At 33.8% G+C, this 17,728-nt stretch overlaps 1 protein-coding gene across 6 annotated transcripts in view; it reads right to left on the reverse strand.

Moving 5' to 3' along the window:
- The window catches only part of LOC126753597 (protein turtle homolog B), a 284,120-nt gene that overhangs the window by 15,421 nt on the left and 250,971 nt on the right, over positions 1 to 17,728 (reverse strand). For all 6 annotated transcript variants that reach the window (XR_007666195.1, XM_050465153.1, XM_050465151.1 and 3 more), the window contains exon 8: positions 8,315 to 8,683. Coding sequence is in view for 5 of the 6 variants with exons in the window: in XM_050465153.1 (XP_050321110.1) it covers positions 8,315 to 8,683 (369 nt within the window). In the remaining variant the exon portion in view is untranslated. The remainder of the gene's footprint in view (positions 1 to 8,314; positions 8,684 to 17,728) is intronic.

Here is a 17,728-nt window from a genome sequence, read left to right on the forward strand (position 1 = left end):
CTGAAAGAGCAACTATACACATATACACACATGCATACATATCAACTGTCACACAATAGAAAAGCAAACAAAAAACAAATAAAATTAAATAAAAAAAGAGCACATAAATCTTTGCACATTCTTCAATGCAACAAAAGCGTACTATATGTAAACGCTAATTAGGCATGTATAACGGTTTTAGTGAAAAGAAAATGCCGGCAAAGCGCCTAGAAGTAGACAATATGCCTATGCAGCATGTAAATATGTGTGTTTGTGCCACTCCTTGTGGCACATGTATGACAACATTGCGCTTTTCACAGCACTTCAAGGATGAAACACTGCAATAGACTAGGTACTAGACACAAAAACAAAACAAACAACAAAAAAAAATGCAAAAATGAAACAAAATGCTTGCAAATATGTGTATGTGTGTGTGTTTTTGAATATGAGGTTTTTGCAATTGTATGCGTGTGTCTGCAGGACTATATCTTCCTTCAGCTTTGGCTGTTGTAGCTGTGTTGCTTTTATTTCAGTTTGCTGTCTGCGGTTATCTTGCCACACATGCTTTATGGGCCGCAATTTTTGCTCGGTTTTAGGCAACGCAGGCTAAAGTCACAACACAGGCACGCATCTAGGCGCAAATATACAGCCGCAGACACAGGCATGACTGAAATGAAGCTTAAGCTGAATGCAAGTGACAGCAGACATACAAATATATGAACATATATACATATGTATTTCCCCATACATATGTATATATCTACATAGGTGTTTTATACGCAGCATACATTCAAGCCTTTTGTTTGTGTGTTTGTGCTGTATCAACACTACCAGCGCCACTCGTATGTGGCAGCGTGAAAAGCTCAAAGTTGCTCACTTGTTAAGTTACTTGTTTTTATGATTTCTCTCTGCTGTCATTGCCGTTATTTTTGTATTTATTTTTTTAATATTTTTTTTTACTTACTATCTCGCTCCTCTTTTTCAATGCGTTATTTTGCATCTTAATGCCGCAGTCACTTTTTTCAATTCATACACATACACATGCATAGATTTGTGTAGTGTTGTTATTGGCGACATAAAAAATAGGCAAACAGCCGGTGTAAGGATAAGCCAGGCAAGATGGACGAGCTTGGCATCCATAAGCGAGCGCAGCTACAAGCGTTGGATCAGTGCGCTGCGCTTAGCTCGATTGTGCAAGAAGCACTGCTTAACTGTGCAATAAGCTAACGGATAGACGTATGCAAATGTATGTTTCTTATAGCTGTAAATATGAACACACACAAGCACATACACAACCGTTTTTATGCGTGTATGCTTGCACGCAGGATTTGCTCTGTTGTTCGGCATGCCTGCTTGTGGCTTTTGCAGCTTCAGTATTTTCATATGAGCATGCTTGTTGCTTGGGGTTCGACAAAATCTTGCGGAAAATGTATACAAAGTAACAAAGAACAACAACATGTTTGCTTCAAAGGCAACACAACAATGTGGACAGGGTCTGGATGCTGAGTGCATACCAACAGAGTCATATGTGCACATTCAGGTCTCAATTGTACGGCATAGCTTTATTACCACAACTGGCCTAAGGTGCTGGATATTTCTTTTACCAGCAGTACATATATGTGATAAGTATGTACATATATGTATATCCTGTAGTGGAATGTATAAAAATGCTTTACTGTCAGCTCTCCAAACACCATTTGTAGTTTCACTTATTACTATTCACAGAGTTATGAGCAACTGAAAGGTTCAATGACTACTCTGCAGATAAATTTTCTATAGTTCCTAGCTGGATTTGCGGAAAATTGTCCAGCTAGCGAAGAAATCAGAGCCGGTACTTAGTCCTGCCATAAGTTCTGTTACAAGTTTAGGCCATTATAAAAATGAAATATTTATAAATTTTTAATGAAGTTAATTTTATCAGCGATGTACAAAATTTTATTCGAAATGATCACCGTTTGCTTTCACACGAGCCCTCAAACGATTCGATAATTTATCAATAGCAGCAGACACAGTTTCTGTTATTATTGAGGATGCTAATCGAACAAAATATTTTTGGAGACTTTCTAAATTTCTGTGTTATACACAACAGTCCATGTTCTCCAACTCCGACCGCAAACTGTAGCCTAATTCAATTAAATCTATTCAAATCTGGACTTCTAGACAGCCAATCAACTGCAACTATAAAACCAGGTTCGTTGCTTTTAAACCAGTGCTGGGTGCTTTTTGTCTTGTGTGTTAGAGCAGAATCTCGCTGGAGTATATAATACATTTCATCGATTACATAACTGTTTAGAATACTTTCCTAGTCGTGCCACTGTAGAATTTGCTTCGAGCGCCATGACAGAAGTTGACCAATCATCAATATCTTGACATGGATCTGGTCGATATTTCCCTTGACATAATTTTCAGTTTTCTAAGGCGATTTCGGCGAATGAGTTCGCGAACAGTTTTTTAAGCCGGAATTGATTCGAACCACGCTCGCTAGAGAACGAATTTGGAGATTTCTCTTTGTCAACAGTAAACATTTGCGAAAACGATCAATAATGCAATAAGCAAACATTCTCGAAATAATATGTTTTTTAGAAGCTCATAAATTTCAGTTGCGCTTTTTCCACACGATTTTCCTTAGCTCCCTACCATGTAACATAATTTATGGCAAGTCTAAGTAGTCAGTTACCTTGAGTAGCTAAGCAGCGTTGACTTCATATTTCTGAAGGTCTGGTGAAAATCCTTAATAAAATAAAATTATTGCGAAAAATCACTGATGTTTAGACAAAAAACTCATCAGAAACTTGTAAACAATCAATGAAGCAATAAGCGAGCACCTCATACAATATAAGGAACATTTTTCTTCTGGGAAATATAGAATAAGCAAGCAATAGCAAGCTAACTTGTAATACTTGGGTATGATGGAAAGTTATAAAACTAATTTAGAGTAAAAAGTAACATTGCTTCACTATTTTAAAGCTTCTGGAAATATTTTTGAAATGCATTAGTTGTGTAAAAAAATTTGAAATTTAGGCACTACTGTTTGGACCGATTTTATCCAATGACAATCATAAATTAATTTGAGAGAGAAGATTTTTGTATCACTAAAACTGCAGAAAACTTTTTCAATAGGCGTGGCACAGGCTACATTTAATTGACATCGCATACCTCATGAAACATTCGAAAAATTGTAGCAAATCTAGTGACAGAAATCTATTTTGATCCTGTTAAAGCTGACATTAGCCATACATTAGTAGGTGTACTTTCCATATATGACACATTTTGAATTGCATAATTTTCTTTCTTCTTCCAGTAAACCAAAATACATCAAAGAACACAGTGGCTATAACTAGACAACACATTGGTGCTAATATGGGCATAAAAGTGATAGAAATCGCGGTATGCCTTCCAGGTACCGAATATCAGGACTTCAGTAATTATGATAGACATTATACCACTTTATATCAAAAACATCGGTAATTTTGTAGTAAATATATTTCTAATAATAATATATATTAATTAATATATAATAATGAAACTAAGCGGGCACCGTTTTTTAATAAATCGTCCCAATAACTCTCCAAACCGCCATATAGATTGGGACAAAAAAGGATTCGGAAATTGTAATTAAATTTCCCGGGTAGATGATATATCAAAAAAGTGTATTTTGCTAAGCCTTCAAAGACGGTCGAATCGATTGTTGATGACATGTCTTGTTCTGGACGACCTTTGAGCTCTTCAACTGATAAAAATATTTAAAAAATGTAGGATATGGCGCTTGAAAATCGTAAGGCAAGAGTTAGAGAGATGGCAAGAGAACTCAACATCTCTCTCTGGTCCCTTCGAATGGTTGTGGTGGATATTTTGGGTATGAAACATGTTCTTGCTCAACTCATCCCTCTAAAGCTGAATTTTTTTCAAAAAGAGTACCGTAAAGAGGTATCTTTCTTATGCTTGATCGTGCGAAATCTGATCTCACATTCATGGAGAGCATTATAATTGCCGATGAGACATAAGTTTATGAGTTTAATATGCAAACAAGTCAACAATCACCGAAATGGATGGGAAAAAGTGAGCCGAAACCAAAAAAAACACGCCAAGGCCGCTCAAAAATCAAGGTGATGGATGCTCATTGGTTTTTCGATATTTGTGATTTGGTGCATCACGCATTTGTTCCGGAGGGATAGGCGGACAATAAGGAGTTCTAGTTCTAGATCCAGAACTTTAAAAAATTGTTTATTTACAATTTTCGGGTACTTTTTTATCAGAATCTATATTAATGAAACTAAACGTAATTTATGTAATTTATGCCCTCAGATTGATTTTATGCCGTATTATCAAATAATTTTATTATTTTGCTGAAACCCGGAAATATTTGCACCATAAAATATTCGGCTACGCCTTCCTGACTTGTTCTTTTTAAATACAATAATTTCGAACTTTTAAACACACTATGTATGTATATGTATAGTTATGTGACACATTTTATATTCGCATATGTATTTCTGATCCAGTTTATTTTTTTATTGAAGCATATCTAATTAATTATACGCAATACGTATTTTTATACAGTTTTTCATTAAATGTAATCGTGTCGAATTTGTCATGTGCAAATTTATGTTCAAATAATAACGGGTTTTTTCCCAACGGCTCTGAGCTGACATGACAATGTGAAAACTACAGATTGCATATAATTAGTCTACAATATTTATGGTCAATCGAGTAATTATGCTGGCGCATAAATATACAAGTATTTACGTATATCCAGTAGCGAAATGTGAGTGAAAACGCGTAAGCGCAAAATAAAGCTTAATAACACATAAATCACCGGGCAAGTGAAATTAAAAACATGAGCATTTGTTATTTATATATTTTGCATATTCTTGAAATTTGCCATTTAAACAAGCGCCAATGAATTATTTTTAATGAGTAATGATTAAAATCACTTTTTTCTTCTTTAATTTTGCGCCAATGAATTGTGTTCACACGAGAGAGCTGATATGAGAAAGTGAGTGAGTGAGTGAGAGAGGCAGTGGCAGTGGCTGTTAATAAACAGGATTTCGAAGCTTTTTCGCAGCTGTTTTTTAATTGCAATTATATTTATCTCGTTGTCATTAATTTTTATAAAAACATGCTGCTTTCATTGGCGCTTTTTTCAGTTTTAATTTTTTTGTTTTTTTTTTTAGATTAAAGTAAGAGTTTTCACTATCACTGCCATCAATTGTTCGAATGCAGCAACGTGAGTTCATTATGTCAAAATTGTTAATTAAATGCTGACTTATTGCTGTGCAATGTTTAAAATGTACCGTTATGCATGTTTTTAACTAAAAAATCCTATAGAGCATGTAAGAGTGCAATATTGTGACACTTAAATACCGAAATTCAAATTCAGGTATTTATAGGTTTTAAGTAAAATCCCCTTTAATGTGGAGACCTTTGCTAATTAAGCTCAGATATGCATGGCTTTAGAAGCAAACTGACCTTAAGTATTGAGTAAGCATATGTCTAAATGAAAGAATCAAAAAAAGGAAAAAGATTTTTCAGGAACAGGAAGGACCTCTTCGAGCCGTAAAAGACAGCGGCTACGCTGGCTAGGTATTGTCGTCCGAATGGATGAAAACACCTCAGCTCTGAGAGTATTCGACGCGGTACCCGCCGGAGGATTCAGAGGAAGAGGAAGACCTCCACTACGTTGGAAAGATCAGGTGAAGATAGATCTATCTAAAGTTGGAATCTGCAAATGGCACCAAACAGCGAAATAAAAGAACGACTGGCGCGCTGTTGCAAACTCAACTATAACTTATATATAAATAAAGAAGAAGAAGCCAAAAAAAGAATATATGCTAAGGATAATCTGTTATGTCTTAAAGGTTTCGAATGAAAGCGCTGTAATATGAGCCGAAAATTATTACTGTTAAAATAATAACATATAATAAGTGGTTGTCAATGGGTTCTTTGGTAATACATGACATATACGAGTACATTGATGACGTCACTTTAGCTTGCTCACAGCTATAGTGTTTCTTAGCCAGGGTTTTTCAGATCTCTGACTGAAATCAACTTTTATATTTTAGCTACGTGAATGCATAAACCATTCCAGCTAAGACACCTGCTAGGGTCTAGGGATACTATTGTCATTACAACAAGTTAAAATAATGAGGTATTTAATTTATTATTGCCATGCCTTTTGACGTGATTATTATGTTATTAACTGTATATGACAATTTCGAGCACAACGCTAAGTACACTCATTGACTCAGTGATTTATTATCAACAGAGATAATTATGGTGAAATAACTTTCGCTTGCTTTGACATATTTATTATCGTCTTACATTCATGGCATACTTATTATGATTGTCGAATGTAGTTGTTATTACCTTATTAGTAAAAGATAATAATTCATAATGGAGTAATAAGACCACTCTGCTTATTACTTTACACAATTAAAGTGGACAAACAGTGGGACGAGACTGTAATAAGTGGGCATAAAATTTTTTATAGATATAGAAGATACAGAAAGTGTATTACAGGGAATTTTGGACTATTGGTTAAAGATAGTAAAATGCAAAAGCGAGAAAAAAACAAATATTTAAATATTTACAGTGTGTTAAAGTTGTGTTTTTGATATTTTCTTTCATTAGTTTTTGGAAAGTGTTAAGAAAAATATTGAAATATTATTTCAAAAAACACCGCGAGCGAATTTCTGTGATATGACATTAAATAAGTAGTCACAACATGTTTTCAGTTCTGGAAACCACAAGAAATTAGAATTTTGGCACCGTAGTGCAATCTAAAATTAAACTTTTTTTAACTCAATCGAGTGAAGTATTGCTAAACGAAAGCATTGGTTTTGACTTTTGAAAACCTTGCGAACGACAGATTGAGGTTTATAGGTTTTTAGGGCACTACAAAAGTAGACCGATAGGGACAGCAAACGACGCCATATTTTTTTGCGCTCTTTTAACATTTCTCGTTTGTAAATTTTGCCCTTTCATCATGGAAAGATATACGATCCAACAATGAGTGGAAATTACTAAAATTTACTACAGTAGCCTCAACTTTAAGAACGCTACGTTCAATTTATGGTCGTCATAATCGAACTCTCAGATTAACAATTGAGCGTCTAGTGGAAAAGTTTGAATCCTCAGGCACAGTACAAAATGTTTCCGTGCCAGTGAGACAAAGAAGTGCCCGTAGTCTCGAGAATATTGCTGCCGGTGGCGCATCAATTGAGGAAGACCCAAATCAGTCTCTCACACGTCGATCTCAAGCGTTGGGCATCTCTGTGACGTCGTTGAGGCGAATTTTTTGACAAAGTCTTAGTCTACATCCTTATAAGATCAAATTGACGCAAGAAATGAAGCCGTTTGACCACCAGAATTGTCGTATGTTCGTGAATTGGGTAGAACAACAACTTGAAAATGATTTGGATTTTCATCGAAAAATCATCTTCAGCGATGAGGCTCATTTCTGGCCGAATGGCTTCGTCAGTAACCAAAATATGCGTTAATTATCAGGCAGCCATCCACACGTACTCCATGAGTCACCATTGCATCCCGAAATTACGATTTGGTGCGGCGTCATTGGGCTGTCCTTTTTCCATGATGATCAAGACCGTCACGTTACTGTGAACGGGAATCGCTACCGCTGAATGATAACCGTGTATTTTTGGCCCGAATTGGAAAATATGGACTTGGACAATATATGGTTCCAACAGAACGGCGCTACAAGCCACACAGCAAATGTCACAATCGAATTAATGAAAACCAAGTTTGGTGAACGTGTTATCTCACGGAATGGCCCAGTCAATTGGCCGAATGTTGGAAAAGTAAAAGCTAGATTTTGCTGCTTGCTTTTTTATAACCCGTTTATTTCATATAGAAATTGTATTCCGATAAATTCCATCGAACAAATTTACAAATTATTTTTTGAACACTGTAACAACTTGACAACTCACAGAATTTTAACTGCAACTACGACCCACACTAATGTGCACCAGACGACTAAAATGTATGTAACCGAAAAGCCACACCTCATGTTTTCAGTCATAAATATACTAGAGCTAGGCGTATATCTAGACTACAATCACTAACAACATATGTTTTGAGTTTCGTCGACAAATCAACGCCTTCAGGCGGCATACACCCATACACTTAAAATAATGCTAGAACTTATTGTTTGTCATAAGGTTGTAATCAGCAGTAATACATCACTATCTATTGAACACGATTTGTCACCGAGCAAACCCCACTATTTATGTATATACTTGTAATGTACCATGTTAGTATGTAATTTCTATAACTACTATCCACTCATGCAATCAAGGTTGTCTAATTTATCACTTACCTAAATGCTGATCAACACGTTTCTTCGGCTTCTGCACCGAGGCATATGGATCGCTGCAGTAATCCTGTCTGGATGGATTTTGGCTATTACGTAAATTATGATATTCATCACCGTGTTGGCTTGGCGTCGCCGTCAAATGTGGATAGGGGGCATAATCATCGACAGCGCCATAACCGCCGTGCGTCAGTGGATCATAACCATAGGTGGGCTGATGTTCAACATAGTTGTTGTGTGTGGCCGGTACGACCATACTTTGTTGACCGCCTGTGGCGGCGGGCATTTTCACTTGCCAAAGCGAGTCTTGTGAATTGACGCTGCCGCCATTGTTCGAATTCGAGTAATTGTTCTCGATATAGCCCATGTTGACCCCTGTGAAAGAGAAGAGTAAAGAAATTTATAAGAAAAGTGAATAATATATTTTCGTGTAATCAATTTGAAAGGACACAGTGGGGTAGCGGTATAATATAGTTGTATATATAAGCGTAAATATATATATAACAAATACATATTTATATCTTTCAGTGTACGCTGACTTGTGTTGTCACATTGTAAATTTATGTATATAAATGCAATATTCGCAGGAAATTAATAAATTAATGCCTGCTCATTATATTTAACGGTCTAGTGGTGTTGTAATCAATATGGCGTTGTTATTGTTTTCGTGCTTGTTGTTGTTGTCGCTGCTGTGACCTCCACTTTCTCGCTCGTTATATTGTGCTTGCTTCATTGGCTACATTTTGCCGCGCCACTTATTACTATAGGCGCGTTCCGCCCTCTTCAACTACTACCCTTCCTCGTCTTGGCTCACCTCATATCCCGCTGCTGCTCCTGCTATCACTTTGCTCAACTGTCTTTTTATTTATGATCTCATTTTGTATCAATAAAAAGTTGACTTGTCCGCTGTTACAGCGAAAAATTTGTGCGCATCATAAATAATGTAGCACAATTTATTGGAATTGTTGTAGTTAATCTTCAAAAACAGGAAATATATGAAATGCATAAATCCGCTACGCTGAAGCTGTAATAATGGCGTACATGGCGCTCAATGGATAAGCGGGTAAGCGGGAAACTCGAGACATTGAAAAGCGCTAGGAAATGAGGTTATTTATTTATAAAATATTGTTTTCAGTTGTCAAGTAGGCGAAAGGGAAGAAAAATATTCTGAAAACTGATGTTTGCGGCAATATGTGGCATGAAAGGTCAAAATAAAGTATTTTGTAGCTCTAAAAGTTAGTCTTTATTTGTATTTTGAGCGTTAAAGCGTTCAATTATCATTAAGGATTGGGTAAAAGCGGAAAAGTATTCTCAATGACTTTTAAACTTTTGTATTGAGTTGGGTTAGTTTTTAAGCGACCATTGTTTTCTTGTATGGTTTTGTTACTATCTCTCTCTCTCTCTCTCTCTCTCTCTCTCTCTCTCTCTCTCTCTATCTCTCTCTCTGACTTTTGCTAAAGTAATAATAATAACTTGCAGTTGTTATTTTTAAAGAATTATTGGTTTTCAAGCACTATAACACAGAAAAATTTAATTTTTCTAAAGTTACTTAAACCATTTGAGAATTTCAAAAGCTGCTACGTACAGGCGAATGAAATCGATATCGCTTTAAACGTGTTTAATTTAAGCCAGTTGTAATAATTTATGATTTTGTGGAAGAATGAAGAGCAGCAGAACGTACATAACATTTTACTTGCACATCGCGAGATTTTACTTTTATTTTTTAAGTCATAATACGATGAAAGCTCGCATGAAAAGTTTAAGGTAGCGAATTGTTTGGTGGAACTAAGAGACATGAAGAAGTGAATTTTTCAACAGTGCTTTCTTAAAAACACCGTTTGAAGCATATTTAAAACTTTTTTTTTCATTTTAAACTCATATACTTTCTTGAATAGAATATATATTTAGAAACATGGTTCCAGCAAAAGATTGAACTAGGTATATATGTATTTAATATATATATATACAAATCACTTGAACACAAAACCTTATTTTGGTCATACTTTTTTATGATTTTTGGTGTGTAACATATTTTTTAATTTTATTAAAAAAAAAATAAGTGGCAACTACTTAAAAGACATTTTGTGAGTCACATTTTTCATGAATTTTTGTAGTGTTCCCCACTTTAAAAATTTCTTTTATTAAAATAAAAAGTGACAACTCTTTAAAATACAATTTTCCCTTTTAATTATTATTCTTTATTTAAAAAAATATGTGGCAACTCTTTCAAATGCCATTTTGATTCATTTTACATGAAGACTATTATGTTTGTAAAATTAATTAAATCGCGTAGCACACTTTTTTGACTTAATTTTTAACCATTGTGAGCTTCGAAGCTTTTTTATAAAAGAAAGCGGCAGCTGATAAAAATGAAATTTTGATTGATTTCACATTAGAGCTGGTATTTTAATATGAAAAAATATCTGAATGCTATGGCAACCATTTTTGAATTATTTTTAAACCTGCTCGAGCTTGAGAGCTTTTTTTTACAAAACAATAAGTGATAACTTCTTAGGATGACGATTTAGACTATTCGAAATTAGAACTGTTATAGTTATTAGAATAAAAAACGTTTTCTAAATCTTGTGGCAAACTTTTTTGACTTCCGTTTCAACCCTTCTGAGCTTAAAAGCTCTTTAAAAAAAAAAGTGGGAACTTATATAAAATAAAATATTCGAATATGTCATCTTTTCAAACCTTGAAAGTTTCAAATTTGACTTCGCTTTAAGCTCTCGAAAGCTTAAAAGCTTTTTTTTTTAAATTAAGTGGCAATTTGTTATAAAAAAATTATTAAAAATTATAATCTTATGGCACATTATACATTTCTGACATACTTTATAACTTTCGCGAGCTTTAAAGCTGTTTTTTTTTATAAAATAAGTGGAAGCTTGTAATAAAAACAAAATACTTGAATCTTATGGAATCTGTTTAACCTTTGAGAGTTTCACCTTTTTCTACGCTTTTTTCAACCCTAGCGAGTTTAAAGCTTTGTTTGTTAGTGGCAATTTGTAAGAAAAACAAATACTGAATCTTATGGTAATATTTTTGACCTACATATTTTCGATAGTAACGTGCTTAAAGGCTTTAAATATATTTCTAATATTTTAGATAGTCTTCGGTTAAGGTCAATATATTTTCCAATATTTTATCATTGCGAAATTACTGCGTATTATAAACTTTATCTGATACAGTTATCACATCATTTTTTATTTTTTCAAGTTATGCAATAAAATGTTTACACTAGCAATTTGGCGAAAGCTCAATAAGCGCATAAATGCCAAGTAAACTTTACTACTAAATTTTCTATAACATTTAAGGTCTTTGAGAGTGCTTTTAAGCACTAAAAACATCAAAGAACCCTAGCAGTGAAATACTCTTAACTTACACATACAAAAGTCTGCTCTCGAATGTTTGTGTGCGTGTGTATGTATTACTTTATATAGTGTAAATGCGCTTTAAAGTTCAGTGATTATCAAACGCCAGCCACAAAAACCGTAAGAGACCACACGTGACCTCGTAAATTCGACATGCACGTGTAAAGCGATGTGATGGCATGAAATTTATTGCCACAGCTGCTGCAGCGCTCACAAAGAAAGCCAACAACAACAACACTAAAACACTAGCACTGCACTACACGCTGGCAATTACCGCATTACATGGCGCTTATTATGCATAGTACCATCATCATTTGCACATAATTTTATGATGTATAAACTGCCAGAACACTTAAAGGCGAATAGCTTTCACTTTCACGATAAATATACATAACGGTAGATGTGCTATCGTAAAAATAGATGCAAAAAGCGAATGGAACAAATAAAAAATTGCACGCAATTCACGCACGTCGTGGCTCACGCCAAACTATGCAAGGTGATAACACGCAGCAGAAGAAAGTAGTAAGGCACCAAAACAAAAAAAAAAAAACCAAAAAACAAAAAAAAAATAAACTAACAATAATAATGATAATAAAATAATAAAGCAATAATATGAAAATGCGACAAAAGTTCACATCAAATGGATAATAATACTTAAAATACCTTTGTGCGCACTAAATATGTACTTGGCGGCGAGCGTTGCAAGTTTTTGTAAAAAATAAAATAAAATAAAAAATTACACGCAACAATTTCGCCTAGCTTGCAATAAAAATGTCAAAAAGCGCGAAAAGGCTCGGGTAGTGCGTGCAGCACGTGTATTGCGTCCTGTCTAACGACTCGGCCATTGTGCGTTGACAGCCAGACATACTCAAACCCTTTTCGCTCACGGGCGTTCGCGCTTGGCATTGTTCATTTCGTTTATTTCGAGTTGTCAACTGAAATGTCAAGCGTCGTCGGTGGCACAGCACAAAAACCAAGCGGCAAACCCATTTTCGATGCTCAATTTTATTTTCATTTTTGTAGACCGAACAACGAGAGTGCTTTGTTCCTTTCGTTTTCTTTTTTTGCTTGCTGATCCTTCGTGTTATGCGTTTTGCACGCAAGCAATAATAGAGATTGTATGTATGGAACTTGGCTATAACGGTGTTTGCTGCAAAATTTTGAAGCGTGCGTTTAATATTTATGAGTGATTTATCACGAAATGTAAAGTAATAAACACAAAATGTGAAAAGCGGGGGCCGAACTGCTGAGGCAGACGCAGTGAGTGAAGGACATTATTTCGACATATTTTCGGTTTGTTTGTGCGTTTTGGTTACAAAAGGTTTATGACTTTTATAATTTTGGTATGTGTATAGTGTTGCCACATTGTAGGAGATACGAAAAGTGGTCAAAAAAAATTAATGATTAGTTTTTTATATAGTTCAGATAATGGATATTCCGCAGGACATTTGACAATCGATTGTTTTCCAACCAGACTAACAAATCTGTTCAAGACAAAAAAAATGTTGGAAGATAAGTATAGATTCTGTATGTTGACTTAGATCCCGTTCGAATAGTTGACAATGTTAAAATTTGTATTTACCGGTGTCACATTTCAACGATGGGCAAAAGTGGCCTATCATATCTCAGGAAATTTCCTCGGCCGATTTTAACATTTCAAATTCGGCGTAAGCCTATATTATTCTCACATTCCTTCTCGTTTGAACAAATTAGGTGTGAAAATATTCCTACTGAAAAGAGGAAAAACCAAAAAACCTAATTCCCATATTAGACAATTTTCAAATCATCTGAGAGCGACATAGTACTTGTATATTTTTAAAATTGCTTGAAATTATTTTCTTGAGTCTACCGGAGTAATGTCAAAAATTTGTGCAATCAACCCAGATATACCTTATATAGTGATTTCAAGACTTCCCACTTGTCTTTATATCGTTTAGTTTAGTCAAACTGTGTGTTATCTTAGTGAAATTAAGCGGACAGCGGTTAAGAATTTTGTGGTTTAGCGATCAATATGAATATATATATAAATCCCTAAGGGGTTACATGGCTTTTCGGGCTTCAAAAAACCGATTTTTTTATTGTCTAATTAAATTCTACAACACTATATTGTCCTTGAGGCTCGAGGTTTTCTTCGAAACTGTGTTTTTGAAATCAGTTGGCAAGATTTCTCAAGAACTACTTAACCCATATTCACGATCTTTGAGATACATTTTTTAAAGGCTTGGACGAATGATTTTTTTTTCGATTACTACTATTTGAAAAAAAAAAATTGCAAAATTTTAATTTTTTTGTAAAAATGTCTGCCAAAAATCCAATTTTCAGTTCTTTTCCTCCGTTCAAATTCTAAGCCAAGGTTTTAACTAAAACACCTATTTTTTTCCTTTTTGATGATCCTGTAAGAAATTATACTGCCACCGCAGTGCGTTTTTTTCGGAGGGGTCACCGGAAATGGCGTCGAAATGGCCGAGTTTAAAATATTTTTTCCAAAAATTTCAGAATTTCTTTGTTAATAGTATATGTTTTAACAATAAAAAATTTTAATAAAAATATTTAATTTTTTATACGAGAAAAAAATTGTTCAAAAAAGCATGTTTTTTACCGAGAAAACCCATGAAACCCTATAAGTTCTTCCTTATATGTATATATATAATTATATAATAATAATAATGTTTTAACTTTCCTTTTTATAACTAAAATTAAATATTTTTTTTCATTAGAAATCACTTCATTGAATTTGGTGCAAGTTAAATTAATTTTTTTTTACTTTAAATTTTTTTTATAAAATTTCTATTATTATTATTATTACTTATTATTATTATTTTGTATTTGTAAGAGTAATTTAGGTTTTACTTCACATTAACCCTTCTCCAATATATTATGGTTCTATTAGAATTTACTCTACTTAAAAAACAAAACTTTACTTGCTGCTGGCAACTCTCTTTCACATTGCCACCGCTTTACCACTTTACTTCGCCCATAAATTATTTACACAGTTAAAAGCGTCAAATGCTATTTGGTACCAACATATTTACAACATTATAAGCAGTTGCTTTTGTTGTAGATACTAGTTTGTTGAAACTTTTATACTGCGAGCATTTTATGAGCTAACAAAAACAACAACAACTATAATACAATAACAGTAGCATGTGTTGCATTTGATATATATGCCATAAAGAAATTTATGTCACATTTCCTCAATACTAAAAAGCATAAAAATATTATAATATGTAATAGCGCAACAATAATAATAGTAATTTAAATGTGTGTGGCAACGCAGCGGCAAAGCCAAAAATATTTTGTAAATTTTTCTACGCACACACACATGCAGATGTAATTCATATTTATTAGTGTGATATGGTATTTGACGTATGGATATGTTTTCCTGTTTATGAGAGTCCTGTGTGAATGTATGTAGATAATATTTAAAAATATATATAATATTTAGAATATTTTATGCACAGAGCATTTATATAGGCTAATGTCTGCACAATTTTTAGTGAGTTGCAAATAGTTTGAAAGCTGCGAAATGCTGGCAATTGCCGACAATGGTCGATAAATAAGAAAATGAATGGCGCACATAAACGAATTTGGTCGGTGTTATATTTCAAAATATGACAATGATTCTGGTATTGTAAAATGCTAACTATAATTTAAGTTTATTGAAAATTATTTGTAGATTTTTCGCAAAAAAAGGCACCATACGAAACTGGTATAAAAATGCGGAGTATAAGTTTATTTTTACCAAGCAAACTGGTCTAGAACTTCTAAAACACTATTATTTAAGTATTTATTCAGAATCAATTAAAGTAGTCAGAATTTGCAAACAAATTGCTCGAATTGCTTTCACATTTTCTTAATATATAATATTTTAGAAATATTCTCTGAAAATTTTAAATAGATACGCTAAATACTTTTCGAGTTAATCGTTAGTTCGCATAGTGTTCTCAGGCGTTATGGCACTTAATTATTCACTTTACGTAAATTAAGTGTACATATCGTCACCTAAAATGTTTTTTATTGCTTACGATATGTAGCATAAAATTTTCAGCCTCCGCAGGCAGATATAACCAATATATAACCATTTTATCACCAATAAATAACCTTCAAATAACCATTTATAACCAATATATAATCAGCCAATAACCAACATATAACCATTTTATAACCAATATATAACCATTTTATAACCAACATATATAACCATTTTATAACCAAAATTCAAATTTTGTTTAAATATGAGTTTATTCTATTATATTATGGAAAGTGATGTTACGTTATTTTGCGTTTTAGGTGACGATAACAAATGTGTTTTCTCAGAAATATGTTTTCTAAACTGGTAATCACACTACATGTAAAACCGCTCGGTACATTTTAATGAGGTTTTCCAGAAATTAACTGTTGGTTTTTCTCCGAAAATCTGGAAAAAAAGTTCCTGAAGTCGACATTTGTTAATTTAATAACAAAAAACAGGCTTCGATGAAACACTGGTTTATTTTTAAATTTTTTTTCTATTTTGTCTAAGGATTAGTGTTGGTCATCAGTTGGAGCTGGATCAACATACACAGCCATTACCTTTAAAATTACTCATTTTTATTAATTAGTGAAGCTGTGTTTTTACATTTATAAATTAATTTACTGGCGAAAAGAAATTCGAAATTGACATTTTTCCATGTCTCTGACCACAACTAAACTCTTATGCGTTAGAGTAAAACAGAACCACCAAGACGTAAAAGCCGTTAGTTACTTTAAAAGTGAATATCAAGAATGAATATTTCTAGAGAAGAAAATGTGAACGTCAAGTCCGACTAATTTTACTAATAAACAATGTTATACAAATGATGCCAGTTTACTGCGAAGATACCAAATAAGAGTCCTAAATTGTGATTTATTTATACATATGTAAGTAGAAAGTCTAGATTATTACGATGTAAAAGGCACAAAACCGAGTAATTTTTCGAACGAATTAAGTTTGAATGTTCTTAATTTAAACTCAGTAAACTTTTTTTGTATAATTATCTTGCTGTACAGATCGACTGTAGGAAATGTGTAGAGAAAGGCATCAGAGAAACAATGGAGCATCTCTTGTGCACTTGTTCCGCATTGGCAAGACTACGCTGTAAGCATCTGGGGTCCCAACTGAATAATACACTGGAAGATGTATCGAAGAGTCTTAAAATTCAGTCAAATACAGGCATCCTAATCGATGAATACTCCGCATTTACCTAGTTACTGAACTCCAACTGGTATAGCAAAGGACCAAAACGGTCTATGCACGGCTCATTGACCTACGAGATTAACCTAACCTAACATAACCTAGCTTTGCTCGAAGATGTGTTAAGAATTCACAACGAAAATGTGAAATAAACACATTTTTTACTATTCAAGAAAAAGTAGAAGATTTCAACATAGGATGTCATTTCAGGGCATGAATATTCTCTCGAAAGTTGGCAGTTTTTGTACATATAATCAAAAATTGTTTTGAAAAATTGGTTTGCACTTCCTCACACAACAATTTAATTAATTTCATTTTATTAAGAAAAACCCTATAACTCAAGGAAGAGCGCACTTTAACATCGCTGCTTAACAATTGCAGCTTTAATGTTTCGAATTAACAAATTATTTGCGAGTGCTTTGAATAACTTATGTATACTCGAGTGAAAATAAATAAATACAAATTAAATAAATAAAATGAACTGAAGTGAAGTTGGTAAGTGAAGTGGAATAAAGTGCAAGCAAATGAAAAGAAATCGTTGAGGAAAAAATTGTATAAACTCGACGCTGCTAACCAAAGAAAGAAAAATGCGAAATGAAAAGCCATTCACAACAAAACTTTTCCATCCAACTAAAGTTACGCGATAATAAATTGGAAGCATTGCTTAACAACGCGCCAACAACAATGCACCGATAAGAATTGTGTCTTCCTGAAGAAATGTGCACAAGTGGCGGTGAAGTATGGAACGGGAGCGCCAACAGCTCAGCAGCGGCGGAAGAGGAGGAGGGCACAACAAGCAAGTGCAAAGTGAACGAATACACGAATGGGTACAAG

This window comes from Bactrocera neohumeralis, chromosome 3, assembly GCF_024586455.1.
Source record: "Bactrocera neohumeralis isolate Rockhampton chromosome 3, APGP_CSIRO_Bneo_wtdbg2-racon-allhic-juicebox.fasta_v2, whole genome shotgun sequence".
Taxonomy (NCBI): Eukaryota; Metazoa; Arthropoda; class Insecta; order Diptera; family Tephritidae; genus Bactrocera; species Bactrocera neohumeralis.